Source organism: Canis lupus, chromosome 26 (assembly GCF_011100685.1).
Source record: "Canis lupus familiaris isolate Mischka breed German Shepherd chromosome 26, alternate assembly UU_Cfam_GSD_1.0, whole genome shotgun sequence".
Lineage (NCBI taxonomy): Eukaryota > Metazoa > Chordata > Mammalia > Carnivora > Canidae > Canis > Canis lupus.
In genome coordinates this window covers 37,342,012-37,362,954 of record NC_049247.1, presented here as the reverse complement: position 1 = coordinate 37,362,954, position 20,943 = coordinate 37,342,012, and the positions used below count along the sequence as shown (strand labels likewise).

Genomic DNA, 20,943 nt, shown 5'->3' with positions numbered 1-20,943 from the left:
GACTATTTTTTTTTTTTTTTTAAATTAAATCCACTCCTTGGCTTGTGCACTTTGGCCAGTAATGCTGACTAATGCACTACTCAAGTTTGGTATGTTTTCCAAGGATATGAGAAATGTGCTACCAATTACTTTCATAATTTTGGAAATAGCGTTTCTAAGTAAGCGAGAAAGAAATACACATGTGTAAGAGGGGTGCGTGTGATTTTATCGTGGGGGGTTCTGAACTGTCTTCTTTCAGTTTGGCTACTTTCTTAAGTGCAAGAGTATTTGGATTCTCAACAGATTCTTCCCCAGGAGCCTATTATTCTTTGCTCGACTCCACAGCAACGTTACGAGAGAGGTTCTCAATTCCTTAGGCTTTCCCAAGACAACTCTCATGCCCCGGATATTTTTTTTTTTTACTTCTTGGAGGAGCAAACAAAAGTGAGGACAAGATCAAACATTCGTAGGTGAAAGCAAATCCTTTCCAACGTGCAAGCGAACCGTAAAATTGTGACAGCGGCTCATGTGTTTTTATAGCACATTCGTGAGCTGTCTTTGGGTTGTAGCTTCCCGTGAGACAGGGGCTCCGGCTTCTCCAAGAACCAAGAAGCCTGGCCATGGGGTCCCTGCTAGACGGACATGTCAACACCCCGCTCTGTGGAAGGCCCAGGGGCCCTGCCCTTGGGTGTGACACCTGTCGCCCTGGTAACCTCGCGGGGGTGCAGGGCCCAACTTCTCCACGTTCTACGGATCGAAACTGGAGTTGAGGTCGTGTCCGCATGTGACGTGTGGTTACTTGCCAGAATGGAAAACGTGTTTGCAGTTTTTGAGAAACCCAAGAAAATGAGAGTAAGGGCCTAGGTGTTCCGGATGGGGGGGGGGGTGGACACCGCGGCTGTCATGCCCGTGTGTGCCCAATATGGGCACCAGTGGATCGATCGAAGTGCCCCGTTTCGGGGTCCACTCAGATCTCTGAATTGGTCTAAAGGGAGGCAGGCCAACACAGCGACACGCCGGAGTGGCTGATTTCTCCCAAAGAAATGAGCTTTTCTTGCTAAAAAAGAATGGGGTTATTCAAACTAAAGGCTAAGGAAAAGTTTCCAAAACAAATCTCTTGTCCGGTCACTTTTAATCTCTAGAGGGTTCATTTTTTTTTTTAAGTTATTAGCATTTATTGTAGGTACATAACAAACGGGGAAAAAAGTCTTTTAAAAGCAGCCCTGGGGGATCCCTGGGTGACTCAGCGGTTCAGCGCCTGCCTTTGGCCCAGGATCCTGGAGTCTGGGGATCGAGTCCCACGTCGGGCTCCGGGCATGGAGCCTACTTCTCCCTCTGCCTGGGTCTCTGTCTCTCTCTCTCTCTCTGTCTATCATGAATAAATAAATAAAATCTTAAAAAAAAAAAAGTGGCCCTGAAGGCATGTCCACCTACAGATGGGCTTTGCGCGAATAGCCTGCGCTCTAGGCCAAAATCATGGGACAGATAGATGAGAGCTGATCATCCACATACTGAAAGGCTCTCTCTGTCTCTGTCTCTGTCTCTCTCTGTGTCGCTCTCTCTCACACAGTTTTTGACTTAAAACAATTTAAGAGGGCGCCTGGGTGGCCCAGTGGTTGAGCGTCCTCCTTTGGCTCAGGGTGTGACCTGAGGGCTCAGGGTGTGACCTTTGGCTCAGGGTGGTGACCCCAGGGCTCCCCACATGGAGCCTGCTTCTCCCGCTGCCTGTGTCTCTGCCTCTCTCTGTGTGTCTCTCATGAACAAATAAATAAAATCTTTAAAAAAAAAACAACATAAGAAAAATATGATGCACACACATTTCTTTTAGAAAGCAAAGCAATAAAAGTCAAGTCGAGTCAAAGATGAGAATTGTGCAGGGAGTCCAAGGACTCCTTAAAAGTCAATTGACCTTGGCCACATTCCTTAGTAAGCATTTAGGTAAACAACTGCTAACAGGTAGTTCCAAACTCCTTTATTAAAAGTTAAAAACTCAACCCACCCAGACGCAGAGACTGGCCCTTTCAAGGTCACGCAGCTGCTGGAGCAGAGCTGAGACTAGGCCCCCTTCTGTTCCCTGCTCACTCCTCTCATCTCCCATCTCCATGCTTCACTCATGTGGCAAGTGCTTTTGGTCACAGATGGTGTAAATCTGTATCATGGGTAGAGCTCAGAAACAGGTCCTGGAGGTCATGGTACCGAGGGAGGGTTTCCCAAACACTGTGGGCAGGGTGCCATCCGGGGCCCCACTTCCCCTACCTGGGAAGGCGGTGGCGGCGGCCGCGGTGGGGGCGTCGGCCCCGTCAGTGGGAATGCCCAGGGTCTGCAGGGTGTACTCCGCCGCGTAGGTCTTTGCTTCATCCACGTACGCACTTAGCTTCGGAGGCGTGAAGGGGTGGCTGGAAGGCACATGCAGGCATTACATTTGAGGTGCTGAGATGGGAGGAAACCTAAGGCGTTACTCGTGTGTTAAGATGAGCAGATGTTGGACTTTTATGTGGCTGGGTTGCATTCTCCTTGCATTTAAGACTTCCACATGTCTGTGCACAGAGGAGCATTCGTGACCAGCCCCAGGACACTAGCAGTGGATGGCACGTTCCTGGAACACACCTGCAACTCAACGCACAGGGGAAATAGGATGGTTCCTACAATGTGTAGGAATGCAGGCTGGGGGTGGTGATCCCCACCAACAGAGAGGATCTTTGATCCAAAAATGTAAGTGGCCGGGCGTGGTGTTGTTTATACAAAACGGCAACTCGACAAGGTTCAACCTAAACACCGACACAGATAAAAGAGTGGGCTATAGTTTTCATCCCTGTTCCATTTTATGTTGGCAGTTTTTTTATTTGTTGATAATACTACACACTCTTCATTGTGTGAAATCCGGGGCCCCCGAGATACCAGTTTCTCAGCTGGCATGGACACCCCAACTACACATCTCAACATTGGCGTTTAATGAAACACGAGCTAGTAGTACATGGAAATGTCTCTCTTATTGGATAGTGATAAGATACACTTAACTTCTAAGAAACTCTTATTCTAAAAATCTTGAAGGATTAGCAATTTGGAGATGTTACCCACATTGTAGGATTCTGGTTGGCCAGGGCAGGAATGGTTATCTTGTATAAGAATAGTTGTCTCTGATCTTGTCCAATGGCCGAGTGCAGCTGATACACTGGCTGTCCCCAGTTGTTTTTCTGACAAATTTCTTCTAATATCTACAAGAGTAAAAAGAAGTGATTTCCCTTTCAAATGTCACATTTGCATTATTTCTCTAGCTTTCAGGGTCATAAACTCTGATCTTCAGTATTTAAGCTAATGTAAGAAAAATATAAAATGCCACATGTTTTAATGACTCATAAAATTTAAGATGAACTCAACTTGAACTCCATTTAAAATGTGATGTAGATTAATTCATAAAAATCATTTTCACACCATTTATTCTAATATGTTTTAGTTTAGTCCATTAGCTGTAACTTTTTTTACCAATAGTTTAAATTTATGATTTGTTTGATATATTTGTCCCATTAAAAAAATGGACATTTTCAGCACCGTGTGGCTGGATTTCCTCATTACTACCCTCTACCCTTCTGTTTATAATGGTTTAGAGAAAATAACCTAAGAACATATTCTTACTTCATGTCATTTGCCATAGGATTTTAGCTTCACATTTTCATAAAAAAGATCGAGTTAAAAAGTTTAATGGTTACTACTTACTGACGAGCATTAATAGATGGATGTTGACAGCTGCAATGTCTTTGGCAAAATACCACTTCTTGCTAATTTTACAATGATCTGAATTTTAGAATCTTCCTGCGTGTTTTTTTTTTCTGCCTTTATTACTACTCCAAACTGAATCTTATCTAAAGGCACCCATTTTTTTTTTCATCCTGAAGCCATTTTTGGTGGCCCACCCAGCCCTGATACTCCCATGAGTCAGAAGATTCAGGAAACTGTGCAAAACAGGGCATAAGTCTGAAAGGAAGAAGACTTTGGGACAGGACAGTGCTCCCCTGGGCTGAGTTGATGGAGCTTCTTATCTCAACTGTTCCGACACTAATCTGCAATGGCAGAGCATTTTCCAGCTTATTAAATTTGTAGATTGCTCCTATCTCCTCTACTGACCTTTATCAGCTAATCCTCTTGGTTTTGTAGCATCTCTTGCCATCTACAAAGCATTCCCGAAGGTCCCTGGGCTCTAGTAGACTGCTTTAGTTGGCAGACAGTCTACCTGCCTGTTGGGCAGGGCTCAAGGAGGACAGACTCTTAACTCCTGACTCTGCTGGGTACCCTTGTCTTGCTGCTCTAGTTGAACATTCATGACTCCCCCATGGCATTGTTAAGGTTCCATATGCATTGGTTGGGGTTGTTGGCACAGCCTTCAAGTTCTAAGCTGTGCTTGTAGAGATTCAGAGACAAATTAATTGAAGAACCTTTTCAGCAGTTGAGAGAGGTGGTTACTTACCTATCACTATAAACCATGACCAATTTCTAACCTGGGTTTAATATAAGAAGCAGAGATGATTCCTCACACTATGGCAGCTCTTTGAACTATTCTATGGAATATATAATAATAATTATTTTTTAATTTCTTAAAAGATTTCTAAGTATTCTAGGTCCTTAACAAGGTTCTTTATTTTGCATTTTAACCCAAGATAGACTAGATGACAAGCTTTTGTGTTTTCTGAGCAAAGCGCCACCAGGACACTTACTAGAGTTTATAATGATGATCTTTTTATGTGTCTCTGTCCTCTCCCTGGATCGCCATATGATTTTTCCTGGCAAAGATTGCATTATATTCCCTTTTCCATGCCCAGTACCCAACACAATACTTGGTGCATGATGGATGCCCAAGAAATGGCTTTTGAACAAACAAGTGATTGCCGTTTACCACTCTGCTAGGCTTCCTTATTTTTAATTCCCTGGGTAGGGTGAGCAGAAACCTTAGATGAACTCATTTGTATGCATAAGAGAGCCATTGACCCTACAAAAATAATACTCACAATGAGCTTTTAGAAAGCCATGTTTCCTACTTGATTGCGATCATAAGGCTACCTCCATACATTTGGGGCTTGTGTTTTTGGGCCTGGAATAGGGACATTTCCTTGAGAGTCCTTAAACCGTGCCTCAGAATGACTGGGTAAGATTTCTTCAGCCAGCATCTCTACAGAGAGCCTGGCATGTACTGCACACCCATAGGGAAGAGGCTAAGCGTTAACAGAGATCCTGTTTTATTTTATTTTTAACCCTGTTATTCACTTTCCACCCTGGAATAGCTTTTATAACTCCTAATTTTCCAATAATAAAAACCACAGCTTCATGCAGAAACATGGAAACTTGGAGCTGGGGAATGAAAGCATTAGAACTTCACCATCATGTCCCTGCCTAAATTGTAATCATTGTAGGAGACCTGATTTGATATGAGTGATGGCATTTCACAGTTAATACAAGCAATAATAACACCACGGATAGTAAGGTGTCCTCTCTTTTTAAACACAAATAAAAGATATCCTCAGGGTCTATATGTTCCCTGTCATGAAGATCCTTCATTAACCAAATGATACACAGTATGCATTTATTTTGAATTAGGATCTTTGCATCATTATTTTTTTCATTTAAGGTATTGGTTGATAATTCCTAATTGCTCTCAGGATCTTCACATTCCAGTTGTTCAGATTATTTAGGGTGTCAAACTTCATTTTTAAGAAAGAGGGTGATGGAACAGTGGCACTTAACAGCCAGCATTCTCTCAGTGTACGTTATGTTGATTGGCCACTTTATTTAACAAAACCAAAGGCAATAGCCCAAGTTTGGATCAAATCAAATCATTTGATGAAAGGTGGATGATGTTGGTCTTTGGCTTAACTTAAGGAAACTATCTCTAGAATAGTATTACCTACCTGGGGAGCAAGTTTAATTCCTTGGGGTTTTAAAGTGACAGGATTCATTGGGGTGAGCTCCATCCCAGGTAAAAGGTCATAGAGTTTGTCTTCTCTCTTGTCTCCCTTGACCTGGTATCCACGACCCAGGCCTGTATAGGCCAAATAGCCACGGCCGGCCAGTCCTCTCACTCCCGCGGCCCCTACAGGTACATTCATGTAAATTTCTAGGAACGTAAGAAGGCATTAAACTGAATCAAACCACCAGAAAATCACCCTGAATCTTACTGTAATGGAAAAGTTAGCCCAAGTCACATTGATCATTGCCCTGAAGATGCATAGAAAACTCTAGGGTTTTAATGAAATGAAACTCAACATAATGTAGGGTTCACCATAGGTGTCTTGCATTTTTTTTAACTGTCTGTGGAAGAAAGCCATCCCCTCAAAGCTATCAATAAGTACATGAGCAACTTTAAAACTTTGGCACAGAACAAAATTTTGCAATTTCTGTCTTTGGTTGACCTTTTGTTGACATTTCTCTACAGACTCATGAACGTTGGGAAGGTATTTAAACATCCCAGGATGGTATGGCCACATGTATTAAAATAAGTCTTGCATTTTTATTATTGATCAGTAAATCAGAAATGAATTCTAGCTTCCTCAATAATTCCATCCCCAGTGATCAGTTGGGAAACATTTGAACATTTAGAAAATGTGTTTATAGGTTTGCTATTTTCTGTTTCACGTTCAGACAATGTGAGGCTTAAATTTCCATTGAGTTTCATTAATAGATTCCTTTTGATTTTTTGTTTTACCATGTTGCTACTTTGATTTCCTATTAGTGGTATAAAGTGATAAAAAAATTAAATTGATTACCCATGAATATCATTCATTGATTTCTTTCTGGTTATAAAATATTTTTTCCCTTGGAGTGGAGTTTGTTTTTTTCCTACATTACAACTGGTTGACAATTTATATTTAACGTATGAATTATTTAATAATATGATTTCAGAATATAAATGCAGAATATGTTAATGATATAATTTGCCATGACAAAGATAGGTTATCCTAGAGGAAAACCTGATGATTTCTTTTGCATTATAATTTTGAGTGGAATGATTTTATTATGATTATGGAACTTATAGAGATCCTAGGTTGGTCTATTCGGTTTTCCTGAAAAATAGTAAAACACAGTAAGATAATTGTTTTCCCAGTAATCTGGACATGCCCCTTTGCTTCTAAGTAAAACCCAAGGATAGAGTTAAATACACAGTTTGTTGTCAAATTGCCCAGAATGGTGTCAAACTTGAAGATAGAACTGGGATTCTTTTGGCATTAACTCTGTCCTAGCAGAACCATTCTGAAGAATCCCATTAGTCAGAGACAAACTAGTTTATTGGAAATAAAGAAATGCTCTCCTTATTGTCTATATTGAACTGAGCTGAGGAACTTTTTGAACATTAGGAATTTTTGTAGGATTACATAGGAAAGATGTATTGCTAGGTAGTTGGTCTTTTTTCCATTTGGACGTTACTATCTAGTTCCTCATAGCCTGGAGAAATAGGTTGATTTCTCAATAGTGTGGCTTTTTAGAAGGCATAGCATGCATTTCCTAGGGGAGGTCAGATGAGAGTATCTCAAATATCTGTTAGAATATGTTTCTGATAATCTGTGATTTATGTATGAATATGATGCCACTGAGTTAACATCAAATACACACATGCCTTGACATGTTTTTGCGATTTGAGATAATTGGTTTCCATTGGACCACCCTGCTCTCACTTGGAAGTTTTCTAATGAGTCGCATATGACTGCAGTATGGTGCTCCAATGCAAGGGAGAAGCTAACTACTTGGTCTGCACAAATTTTTCAGGTCTGTGTAAGATCAAATGTATGCATTAGACTCAGTTCTGCTAGGTTCTGACCAAGTTTTTTCAATAACCAGTTGTAATGTGAAAAAGATTTTTTATGGAAGAGCAACTATTGATAAAATAACACTTGATTTTTCATAAGCAATTTCCCAGTCCCTTTCTCCCAGTGGGCCTATCCAATTTGTCTAAGGCTATTGCAGTACAAATCATTTGAAATTGTAGAGTTATTCTAGGGTGAGAGCTGATGAGCGTTACCTCTCACAGAAGGAGCTCGGATGATGGCCCTGTTGCCAAGGTGTCCTTTGGTGGCTGGGAAATGAAGGCTGGGAATTGCTGTATAGGCCTGAGGAGCATAGAAGACAGGAGCTCCAAGGTAGGTCGTGGTGGGATCATAAACATGGCCCAAAGAGTAGGTGTACTCTCCTTGCAGCATGCTGCCTCTTCCGCCCGTGCCTCGGGTGTACCTAACATAACTGTCTTTGTCTACTGGCTTCGCTAGGGTCACTTCAATGGGGGAACCATCCAGCATCTGTCATAGAGAACAAAGAAGAAGCAACATGAGAAGATATGAAGACAACCAAGTGTGGCTGGTCTCTTGAGTCAGTCAATTTGTTGTTCTGTTCACTGACTGTGTCACTTATATGTATCCTGTCTCTTCATAGGTTCACATTTGTGTGCCAGTTGAGTTTTCCTGAGTGGTTTTGTTGGGAAATTGCATGTAATATGCAACAGGTTTGAGAGTAACAAATTGGCCACTTTCCACTGATGTACAAGGTTATAAATTATGTGATAGTCACTGTGACAGGACATTATGTGATATTTTTATGTGATACATATTTTAAGTTACATATTATAAAATTCTAAGAAATTTTAGGTAATAATTGGTGGAATATAATGTCTACTACATAGTATAGCACAATGAAGGCAGAAGGGAACACTACGAAAATCTTACCGATTGTGAACACCATGGCATGGCTAGCTGCATCAGGTCTCTCTGGCCACCAGCCCACTAAAGGGTTTACTCCTTAAAGCAGCCATATTATAGGTAAGTTTTTATTGGAAGAGAAGAGAGGCTTAAAAGTGGGGCCCTATTTAAGAAGTGGAATCAAGGAGGCTACCGTGTTGTTCCCCACAGGTACCCGTGAAACGACATTTCGATCTGAACAGCTGGGAACTGGCAGGGATGGTAGGGGCAGTACTGCAATTTCTCAAGTCATGCACGTCTTAAAACTTGTCCTAAAGAATTGTCAGAGACGTTTTTTTCTGATGAAAGTTTTTGACATTTTGAAGAAATAGATCCAGATACTGAAGATAATGGCTGTGTGTAGAGCTACACGCGTAACCCACTTTTCCGTATTGCTTGCATACACTGGAGACAAGAGGGCTCTCAACAAGTGCTTGATGGATTGGGGTAATTCTTATCGATGGGACACAGTATTGTGAGGAAGCATTTGTAGCATCTTATGAATAAGACTATCATAAGCCTCTGTTTTTATAAAGGAAAAATAATATAAAGAAAAAAAATAATATGAAGCATCCCCTCAAGAATTCCCTTTCACGACAGCTCGCCATTTTGTGAGTGCTTGGGTGGTTCTGTGATCATTGAAGTCTGCTGGACAAAGTTGTGCTTTCTGGTTGTCCTGACCATTTTGATTAGCCTTGGAGCATCATATTCCTAGTTTTACATATCTGCCTTTTTTTTGGGGAGCAGGAGCCATATCAGAGATGTTGGGTGGAGTACACTGAGAGAGAGAATCCTGATGATATTCAACCATGTCACACTGGCCTTGATGTAATCAGAAGAAACAAACCTAAGTATCCAAAGGAATGGAGTGCTCTTAGATAGAATATTTTTTTTCTTCAGTCCTGTCTTAAAGAAGGTCAGAGACCCAAACAGGTCTCTGCTTCTAGGCACTCCCATATCAAGAGACATTTTTAATGGAGTGATTCTTTACTGCAAAGTCAGATTCCATATAATAGATTTAGTCTTGCCTTCATCTGCCTCTGTCATAGTGTTTTATTTTATTTTTAAAAATATTTTACTTATTTATTCATGAGAGATACAGAGAGAGAGGCAGAGACACAGGCAGAGGGAGAAGCAGGATCCCTGAGGGATGCCTGACACGGGACTTGATCCCAAGACCCCGGGATCATGACCTGAGCTGAGGGAAGATGCTCAACCACTGAACCACTCAGGTGTCCCTGTAATAGTGTTATAAACTCAGTTTTGATTTTTGTTATTCGGTCTAGATGTTTCAAGAGCTAGGACAATATCTTATTAATCAGGATATTCCCAAGCCCAGCAAAATTCCTTGCACATCACAGACATCCACAAGTATTTCTGGAATAGATGAACAATCAAATGCAAAGCTCAGTTCATCACTTTTCTCTCTAAATAGGTTTCCTATCCTGGCTTCCCTGCCCCTATCATCCTGGTCTCCCATATTGAAAACTGATGACTCTTGCTCATTCCAACATCCGATCAATTCCTGGCATTTTGAGGCTCCCCCAGAGCCCTCTCCTATTTCCTTGTTCAAACCCTATTTCCTCCCATTTGGGTGACTGTAATAGTTTTTCAAATAGTTCCAATATCACTGCTTTCCAACTCCATAAAATTGCATCTCTTAGGACATTCATTTCCTTAAATTCTAAATTCATTTCCTTAAATTCTAAGTGTGATCATTACTCTATTGCACAAAAAGCTTCAGAGTCTCACCTTGTCTCATAAGTTAACTATTTATATGCATATGTATATAGACTTAAAGCTTGCTTCATTCCCAGGCAAACTTACTTTTGACATACCACATTGTAGTTAAATATAATTATGGTATATATTTTAAAATATATATTTAACCTCGTAATATATATACATCACTATAAAACTAGCTATAAAAATTGGGGGCAATTTGTATTTTCTCCATTGTGATTATTTCAAGGTTACTATTTAGCAATTTAATTTATGGTAATTATTTTAGTATTTATTTATTTATTTATTTATTTATTTATTTATATTTTAGCATTTAATTTATGACTAACTCTTACTTCTCAGCAATCATCATGCATCCTCAAGAATGTTTTCTTTTTTAAGATTTTATTTATTTATTGAGAGAGAGAGTGCACACGAGTCAGGGGAGAGGCAGAGGGAGAAGCAGACTCCCCGTTGAGCAGGGAGTCCGACACAGGGATTGATCCCAAGGCTCTGAGATCATGACCGGAGCTGAAGGCAGATGCTTAATCTACTGAGCCACCCAGGCACCCTGTAGGATTGTTTTCAAATCCAGAAATTAACCTACAAATTGTTTGCAAGGTCATAAAAGTTTTATGATACTAAATATAATCATCAATAAAGATGAACTGATGTTTTGTTTCACAGACGTACTTAAATTTGCATTCATTTTTGCTTTACAGTTTTCTTTTTGTGTTCTGGAGTCAGTATTTTTTTTCCCTCCAGGACGCAAACATGTGTACGGCCCTCAGACTGGCCCCTAAGCCCAGCCTCCACACCGTGACTGAAGGATTTACTCTGGGAGATGCTCCCTTAGCCCAGGGCGTCCTTCGGCCAAAGATCCCTACTTCTCACAAGGAGACCTGCTCTACACAGTCCTCTCCCCACCAGGTTTCCTGTTGCTTCTGTCCCCTGTCGCCTTGACTCCGGTAGTGCTATGAGCTTTGGCTTCTCCACTGTCTCGATTCCCTTCCCTACACTCACCCTTCTGCACTTGGTCCCCTCTCCACCTGTATGCTGTTAGGACTAACTGCAAAACCCAACAGGCGACATGGTCCTACGTGCATGATGGTCTAACATCTAATTGTTGTGCTTTCACTCTTCCTCAGTCACTTCTTGCTCTTTCCAAATTCCATGCCTCTGAGACTCCCTCCATTTCTGTAATTTTTCCTTTGGGAATTTTGCCCAGTGTTTATGGCTTCTCGTGGATACTATCTTCAGATCTCCATGAAGATTTTCTGATTCCTTATGGCTTGCTCCTCCTTCCTTTGGACTTTCTGACCACTTTTTATGTATGGATATATTTATATATGGATATATTTTATGTATGGATATATTTTATTTTTCTGACCACTTTTTATGTATGGATATATTTATGTATGGATATATTTTATGAATATGTATTTGATACATATGAATATGAATATGTATTTGATATATTTTATGAAACTTAGTTGACTCAACTATGAAAGATGTTTGTGTTCTCATCTTATTTCTCTGCAGACTTCTAGCCTGTTGACAAGTGTCTTTGTTTTTTTTTTTTTGTATCCCAGACATTATTTCATAAGACAAGTGGTCTATAGAAGGGATTTCATGTTGGTTGCATTGATAAGTAAATATGATACTAGTTTCTATGTACACATCAGGAGAAAGGATTTTAGAAGTTCCCAGACCCCACTCTTGGCAAGAGGAAAAGATCCAGAGCCTTACAAAGTAGGGAGAGCAAACTCTAAGGACAGAATGACAACAGAATTGACCTGTTTTCTGGTCATCAGCCTCCGAAATACTGCATTAACGAGGTGGTAATCTCATAAAGTACGAGAGAAAGCTGGACCTGAGAAGAACATCCTTGAAATAATGTCCTCCAGCCCCCTACTTTGTAAAGAAATTTAGGGCTTGTGACTTGTTCAAATCACCCCAAAATTAGAGCTAGAGCGAAACACAGGTGCCACATCTCCACTGTGTTTTCGATACTTCTGTTCATCTTCAATGGACCTGGGCAGCCTTGTCAGAGGTGGAGAAAGCCTGAGTGACACACTTACAGGATCGTTCTTTTGAATAAAATTTCTGCACCACACTTGGGTGAGTGTGTGTGTGTGTGTGGGGGGGGGAGGGTTGTCCTACATTACCTTCCCATTTAAAGCTTTCATAGCCTCAACAGCATCTTCTCGATTACTGAAGTGCACAAAAGCATAGTCTCGGATCTTCTTTACCCTTTCCACAGCACCTGGAAACAGAAAGTTGGCCCCATTAGCAAACCGTAGAGAGCCCAGGGAATGATACACATTAGCATTTTGCTTCCAGGAGTATTTGATTTTTTTTTTCTTTTTGGAGACTCATTATTTAGGTCAAAATCTCATCGAGAATATTTGGTGTGTCCAGGTTTACAATTCTACATATTCAACAGAAGCTTTTGTTTATAATTTTTTATATCCCCTATAGTCTGCCTTATTGTTAATTATGGATTTGTGTTTTCCACTTCCTAGATTATAGGATCTTCAAGGATAGAGGCAGTATCTTATTTGGTCTAGCATAAAATATAAAGGATAGTAACTTATAATTCAGTAAAATATTTGTTGAATTGATTTGAACTTAACTATTGGCCATCCTATAAATCTATACTTAGGTGATTGGCTTTTAAATTTTTATGGCTTTCCAAAAAAATTTAATGGCATTTTCCCCCCATAAAAATATTGTGTCTCTTGATTTATATAATAAAACTTTAGGATTAGGAGACACTTTAGCAATGATTTAAGTTTTTAAAAAATTAATTTGACCTTAATGTATTTATTTTTAATTTAAAGATTAGGAATCTGGGTTCTGACAAGGGAAGTAAGATTCATGAGTTGACACAGCTAGGAACTAGAATGCAAACCTTTAAACTGCTTATCTGAGATTCTTTTGATTTAAAAGAAGAAAGTAGTTTCTGAAAGAACGTGGGAAAGCCAAGATAGTTCCTTATCAAGGTGTTCGTAATATCTAAATGTTGGAAACAATGTAGGTATCCACTAAGTCTACCTTGTGGAATGTCTCCTACAGAAGCCCTCCTATTTGCAAAAGGACCGTGCATGAGGACATTAACTCTACCACTGTTGAAAACTCCGCCACTGCAAAAGTCCATTCCCATGAGATTGATAAGACCTAGTACATTTATACACAATAAAATGTCTTTGAAGAGAACAAGTAGACCTACATATACTTACATGGAAAGATTTAAGACCCTATTATCAAATTTAAAAAGTTGTGAAATCATGAGGATAATACTATCACATTTAGTTTTTTTTTTTAAGATTTTTATTTATTTATTTATTCATGAGAGACACACACACACAGAGAGAGAGAGAGAGAGGCAGAGACACAGGAAGAGAGAGAAGTAGGCTCCCTGCGGGGAGCTCGATGTGGGACCTGATCCTGGGACTCTAGGATCACGCCCTGGGCTGAAGGTAGATGCTTAACCGCTGAGCCACCCGGGCATCCCTACACATTTAGGTTTTCAAAATCCCACCCACATCTGTGCATGCATAAATATGAATATAGACAGAGAAAGAGAAATGGAAAGATACCAACCAAACTGTTAATAGAGGTTACTTTAGGAGTGGGGAGAAAATTCGGAGAGAATAAAGGGAGATTTCATATTTTAATTATCATTCTTTGGTGTTTTGCAAATATTTGCAATGCTCATTGATATTAATTGTGTAATTAAAAAATAACAAATCAACCTAACGTAATTTTATATCGAGGAACTGCGTATGTTGATGGTAATACAGAAAAATAATAAAAAAAGTTTAGCAAAATAGTTGAACTTTGTATTTTATGTTTTATTACTAAAATGTTGCTAGAGAATATTGCTGATGACTCAACATGAAAGAGAAGCTTTTCCTGGAGTGAAGGTAAAACGGACACCTGTGTAACTTGTTAGCAGTTTGCTAACAGGTTAGCGTTGCCAGCTGTCCTCTTTCGGTGACACTCACTAGGGTGTCCTGGAGAGACTGGGTTTCTTCCATCCTAGTTGCCCGACCTAACCTATGATGGGACCCTTTCCCAGGGAGGACCAGAAGGGGAGATGAGGGTTCTTCTCTGTCCTCTCCCTATCGAGGTTCAGCTATCGATCCTCTTAGATTCAAGGTCACAAAAGCAATTAGACTTTTCACTCTACCACGTGGTTCCACGCGCTGTACGTTGTCTTCTTTTGGAATAACGGCAGGGCCGTAATGTGAGGATCGTTTGAAGACATTGGAATACTTCTCTCTCTTCTCTCAGCTTCTCACCCTTGGCTTCTCATGGCAACGGTTGTCCAGAGCAAAATCGTCTGGTGAGGCTGAGGTGTTTGAGACTGTGAAGCATGGACATTAATGGAACCAATTCATTGAGTTAACGAGTAATTAACTGAACTTCCAGCATGGTCTCCGCGTGCCTTCAGTGTAGGTGTGTCACCTATGGTGACATAGCCCCACGGCTTGTTCGGGTGATTTAGAGGTGAAAGGGGTGCCATTGAGGGTCTCCGTTGTTCCAGTCTTGGCTCCATTTGTTCTTCAGCCCCGTCCTTCTTCTGGGCTCCGCTCGACTAGATGAATAGGACCTGTTTTAGGGGCATCATGGTATTGTCTTCACCCAGGGCCTCCTAGTAGGTTGTGCACAGATCTAGGCTGCTCTATAAATATACACGGGGCGAGCAAACACCACCAGTCAACTCACACTCCAGCTTCTCTCACTCACATTCATTAGGCGGCATTTCAGACGGTGATGGGTCTAAATGTCCTCTAATGCCGCTCGCAGATAAGTACACCGGCTTGCATTTTTAAGCAACACTGTTCAGCTGCACCTGGTTATGGAAATCTTGAGGAACGAAGATGTAGCCTCATAAAACAAGTTAGAAAATGAGAGTTTGGTCTTCTGTACAATAGGATTCACCACGTGGCTTATTGTCCTATGTCGCTGCTTTAATCTCCAGGAGTTTGTTCACTGATTGATCATTGTTTGGCAGAGGGCGGAGGCAATGTCAATGGTGATCATCGCGCTGATGCAAAGGACTCCGAAGTCATAATACAGGGAATTGGGAAAATATTGCTCTATTCATGATCAACTTGTTAGCAGTGCATCCATGACCCGAAGAGAAACACACCTGCAAGCCGCAGGGAAGCTCATCTGGGGGCCATGGTTCTCCAAGTGGGGTCCTCAGGCGGCAGCAGCTTCCCCAGGAATTTCAGAGAAATGCCACTGCTCGGACCCACGCTCACGCACTGAATCACCAACTCCTGGGGTGCGGCCCACAGGCTGTTTTAAGCCTTCCCGGGGATTCAGATGGACAGGAAACTGTTTTAGGGAGATCAGATTTTGTGGCATGACTAATTGGAATTTGAGCAGATAGCCTGAAGCTATACTGGGGAAGAACCTACATTTTTCAGCCCATTTCTTTTTTTTTTTTTTTCAGCCCATTTCTATTCTGATTGTCATTTATTTCTCTGAGTGGCAGTAGGATATTTTCAGGTTAATCAGGGTTAAAACTATAGGGTGAAAGATTTGCTGGGAATATTCGGGCTCCTCTGAGGGATCTAAACTTCCAGTAGGATTTTTAAAGAGTTATTTTCCTGTTTCTCTCTGTAAATTTTCCTAGAGAAGTATAAACACACCCTTTCCACTGGAAAATAAACTCGTTAGCTCTGATTTTTTCTTCCTGATACAGCAAATGTCTGCTGGTCCTCCACCCTCTTTTGTGGAGTGCCAAGAGGCAGCCACACATCACTGTAGAGCTCCAAGTTGTGCCACCAGAGGGAGAGAGGAGAGAGGGAGAGAGCGAGCCAGCATTTATTATTTTCATTATAACCAGGAGGACACGAGCTCATGTCTCTCTTTAATGCGACAAGCTGATAACCGGTGACCAGGAAAGGAAGCAGCCTTTTAGGTGTTTCCCATTCCAGCCCTTTCCAGAGAGCAAAAACAAAACAAGAAGGTAAGGTCTTACTTAGATAAAAGGAAGAACTATATCGTGCAACTGGCACCACCAGGTTCTAGAACCTCTTCATGAACTCAAACTGAAGGCCTGTAACTAGTAAGCATTTCTGGGTCCTTTCCCCCACCCTGGGTAGCCACCGCTCTGCTCTGTCTCGATGACTGAGCCTACCTAAGGAACCTCGGATACCTGGCACCTGTTACGTCCTGCTGACTGTCTTGTGTCATCGCGCTCGTGTATCCGAGGTGCATCCATGCCGTGTGCTGTGAGCCTGGTAGGCAAGTATCTGTGCAGGTCCCTGCTTTTCCTTATTTTGTGTGTATGCCCTGAAGTGGAATTGTTGGATTACATGGTGATTATATGTTTTTTGGGACCCAGTGTACAGTTTCCCACAGCGGCTGCATTATTTTGTGTTTCTGTTTATATGGCACATGGTTCTAATTGCTCCACAGCTTCCCCCAACATCTCTGTCGTCTTCTTTGATGATTACTACTACTACTACTACTACTACTACTACTACTACTACTACTAACTACTACTATTGGTATCTTGGCAAGTGGAAATGGTTTGGGGTTGTATTTCCCTGGTGAATAGCGAGTGACGCTGAACATCTCTTAATGTGCGTGTTGACCGTGTGTGTGGCACGTGGACAATATCGATCGTTGGACAAATACACATTTCCGTTTTTACTTAATCTTTGGTTGATGTATTGTTTGCAGACATTTTCTGTCGTTCTGTGGGTTGCTGTTTCAGTGTCGCAAATGCCCTCTGAAGCAGTTTTTAATTTGGATGTAGTTCAATTACTTTGTTTTTAATTCATCGCCTGTACTTTTAATACCATCCAAGAGTTTATCGCCAAATCCAATGTCATGAAGCTTTACCTATATATTCCTCTAGTGATTTTTAAAAATAATATTAGCTTTCTTTTTGTTAGTCCCTGATCCATTTTCAGTTAACTTTACCAATTCTATAAATCCAGCCCCACTTTATTATTTGCATGTGGACGTGCCATTCTCAATACAGTTTATCGAAAAGATTGAAAAAAAGGAAGTATCAAAAATAAGGTAGGAAGTCAACACAAAGCGGAATGTGGTGGAGCGATATCTACATGCACACATGTCATTCCTCTGCCCACAGGTGCATCGACATTCAGATCTCAGCTCACACGTCACTTCTCCTAAACGTGAGTCTTGTCTGCACCCCAAGGGTAGGCTGTCATGGCTGTGATTCTTCTGGAGCATCTTTTTTTGGTGGGGAGGGGTGGAGGGAGAGGGAGAGAGAGAATCTCAAGCAGGCTCCCCACCGAGCAAGAAGCCGGATTCTGGGCTCCATCTCATGCCCCTGAGATCATGTCCTGAGTTGAAATCAAGAGTCAGACACTTGAGCAGCTGAGCCACCCAGGTGTCCCTCTTCTGGAGCATCTTAAACTCCTTCCACACACACGTCACACCTGTTTGCTCCTCCCACAGTGCCTGGCACATGGGAGCTACTGAAGTAATGACAGCTGAACGAGTGAGTGAGTGAGTGAGTGGAATAAGGATGGGAGCTGGAGGTGGAAGGGGATAATTATTACTGTTAAGCATGTGGTTTTGCCCAGACCTGGATTCGAATCTGTGATTTGCCACTGGTTAGTTGTGTGACCCTGAGCAAGCAACTTATCTGCTCCAGGTCCTGGTGTTCTCACCTTTACAATCACGAGAGTGATACAGTGACCTGCGTCCCATGGTTGTGGTGCTGAGGAGGTGACACCTGCTGAGAAAGGGCCCGAGGGGAAGCCTGGCCCATGGTGAGCAGTCACTTGCAGCCTCTGTGTTAGTGATGGGCTCACAGCTGGTGCTGTGGGGTCACACATTGCACTAGAATGTCAGGAAGGCGGGGTTCCTAAAGCCTGGAGAAGGACAAAGCTGGTGCATCTCCAAAAACGGGGAAGTGGCATCCTTACTAGTCACCTGTGCAACAAATCATCAGCTTATTCTGTTACACCTGACCCAGCACCCGGAGCTGGCCACGTGACCAATGGAGGGGACTATTCTCAGGCCGAGTTGACATGATGGCACCATGGCTCGTGCTTATCAGCAAGGTAGAGGGATATTCCCTGGAGACAGAAAAGCCCTGGTTTATGGAAAGATGTTACCACAGTGATAAATTTAGGCCAGAGTGTGTTCCCAAACCTGTTAATTCCACAAGATGGCTGGCCAAAAAATGAGATCCCTGGTCCAGAAATTTGGGAAGCCATCCTACATCTCCTTTTGGAGACTTTCAAAGCATATTAGAAGGTTAGGACTCTGATAAGTCCTGCAATAAAAAAAATCTGTTTAATTTTCCTGAATCTGGTGTTTATAGATTTACTTGATCAAGGACCCCTTCTATCAGTAGCATCTACTAACCATCCACAGAATTAATGTTCTGCAGAACTGGCTTTGGGAAATGTTTGTTTGGACATTCTTCCCTGACGTATTTTACCTGTCTCACTGTTGTAGTTCCTATAGGAGAAAAGAGCAGTGAGGCCTGAATCTCATGGTGTAAAACTGATACTGCAAAGTAATGACAAGATGAGCAATAATAATTATCACCCCCTACCTCCCTCTGTTCCTTTCCCTTCCACTTTACCCAAATGAGTTTCCTAGGATTAATTCCCACCTTCCTACACATGTACCTGATATTGTAATCATATTCCATTTGATCAGTGGTTCTCAACGGAGGGCAATTTTGCCCTCCAGGGCAAATGTCTGGGGATATTTTGGGGTATTATGTCTTAGGAGTTGCTACCGGCATCCAGTCGGTAGGGGCATGGGATGCTGTTAAAATTCCTATATTGCTCAGGAGAGACCCCCCTGCCACAACCAAGAATTATCTGACCGAAAATATTAAGATCCCTGAGTCTGAGAAACCCTACCTGAGATTATAGCTCTGGCCGTGCATTCATCAACACAGTAAATATTTATTGAGCGCCTACCATGAGCAGGTACAGAGACAGGGGCCAAGGAGATGATTGAAGCCAAAACCCCCTCATGCAATTTATAGTTTAGTGAATAAAATGGGCATTAATGAAGTAACCACATGGGTAATGGTGGAGTCATACTGCTGATAAATGTTGTAGGGCCATGTGTCCCTTCTTCACTAATCCCAGGGTCGGAATATAGTTGTGTAGTCCGCGTGCGATTCTAAGAACGCAGAATGAAAGCTATTCTGTTTGTAGCCATGGGAAGTCATCTCAGGCGTAAGGGTTTTTAAAGCACAGCTGGAAAACGGGATCTACTACGGCATGTCCTACCTGGTTTAATATTGTTGAATTCTTTCTCAATCATCTCTTCCGAGGTAGACAGCATCAGATTTCTCACGTACAAGATTTTCACCGACGACATCGTGTCCTCATCAACCTCTACTTCCGGTTCCGCCCAGTCTACGGCGATGGGATGTCCCCATAACTGAATCCTTCCTGTCCAAAGGGACACAAGTATGATTAGTTACGCAGAAATCAGGGCAACATCATCTCAGTTCGCTGAGAGGGCCTCTTAAATTCAACCGACGCTTTGAGGTCTTGATCGAGCAAGAAGACGGCTGTTACAGGAGGCGATTATTGATCTTACGAAGCCTTCCAGATCAATGGAAGGGCTGGCTAGGAGGGCGTTCTCCTGACAGACGGCTTGTTGTAATGACTGAGCACAAAGGGAACGAGGACGTGGTTGGAAATGGATCAGAAATGAGGCAGCAACGGGCAGGTTTGGGTCTTCGAGCAGCTGTCACAGGGGTGGGTTAGTCATTGCAAGGGAAACAGCAGAAGAGGAGAAAGGAACATATGGATTGAGGGCTCGGACAGAGAGCGACCTCATGAAGCCTCATAAAGGTCATTGGGAGGTAGGTCAGCTGCTGTTGGGATCTGCGTCACCCGGTGCCACCACCGAGCTGACAACTGGTATGCGAGCAAGAGTGAGCAGGCCTCGGGCACCCCCCGTTTGTTCTCCGTCCCTTACACCTGGTCAGCTGTGTCCCCTGATCAGCTGACCCCTCCGATCAGCCACGTCCCCTCCTACTTCTCTTCTCAACTTGGGAATCTGCAGAAAAAATATTTGTATCCCGATTAAGAAGACAAAGAGCAATGGAAGGGTCTGTGATGAGAAACTGAGCTCTTTGGGGAGGGGGTAGTTGTCACCCGTGACCATGACAACATACATTTGTGTATTTCTATAGTGGCAATTTATTGAGGGCATAACGTGTTTTCCATTCGCTACCTCAGTTTCTGCTCATAGTCACTCCATGGGGAGGAAACAGACTTTCTCGATTTCATGGAAGAGGAAATGAGCTTTAGAGGCACGAGTGACTTGCCCAGACCCACCTCACTTCTCCGTGGCTCTGTTTTCTTCTCTGCTTACACAGCCATGTACCCCTACCCGGTGCGGAGCTGAGCTGAAGGGATAGTGGGGGGGGATCAACTCAATTCCTACATTTGATTGGGAATCTTGTGTGTTTTTAATTAGTTGTTTTGGAAGAGCCTAAAGAAATACCCAACCTGAGGGGGCATCTGGTCGGCCAAGCATCTGC

The 20,943-nt window shown here is 42.1% G+C and overlaps 1 protein-coding gene across 2 annotated transcripts in view; it reads right to left on the bottom strand.

Moving 5' to 3' along the window:
• Positions 1-20,943, bottom strand: part of A1CF (APOBEC1 complementation factor) — an 82,742-nt gene that overhangs the window by 8,207 nt on the left and 53,592 nt on the right. The window contains exons 6-11 of one of the 2 annotated variants that reach the window (XM_038576032.1): positions 19,676-19,840; positions 12,581-12,678; positions 7,982-8,255; positions 5,877-6,082; positions 3,058-3,194; positions 2,236-2,375 (exon numbers count right to left, since the gene is read on the bottom strand). In XM_038576032.1, coding sequence (XP_038431960.1) covers positions 2,236-2,375; positions 3,058-3,194; positions 5,877-6,082; positions 7,982-8,255; positions 12,581-12,678; positions 19,676-19,840 — 1,020 coding nt within the window. The remainder of the gene's footprint in view (positions 1-2,235; positions 2,376-3,057; positions 3,195-5,876; positions 6,083-7,981; positions 8,256-12,580; positions 12,679-19,675; positions 19,841-20,943) is intronic. The other variant, XM_038576033.1, reaches the window with a different exon arrangement.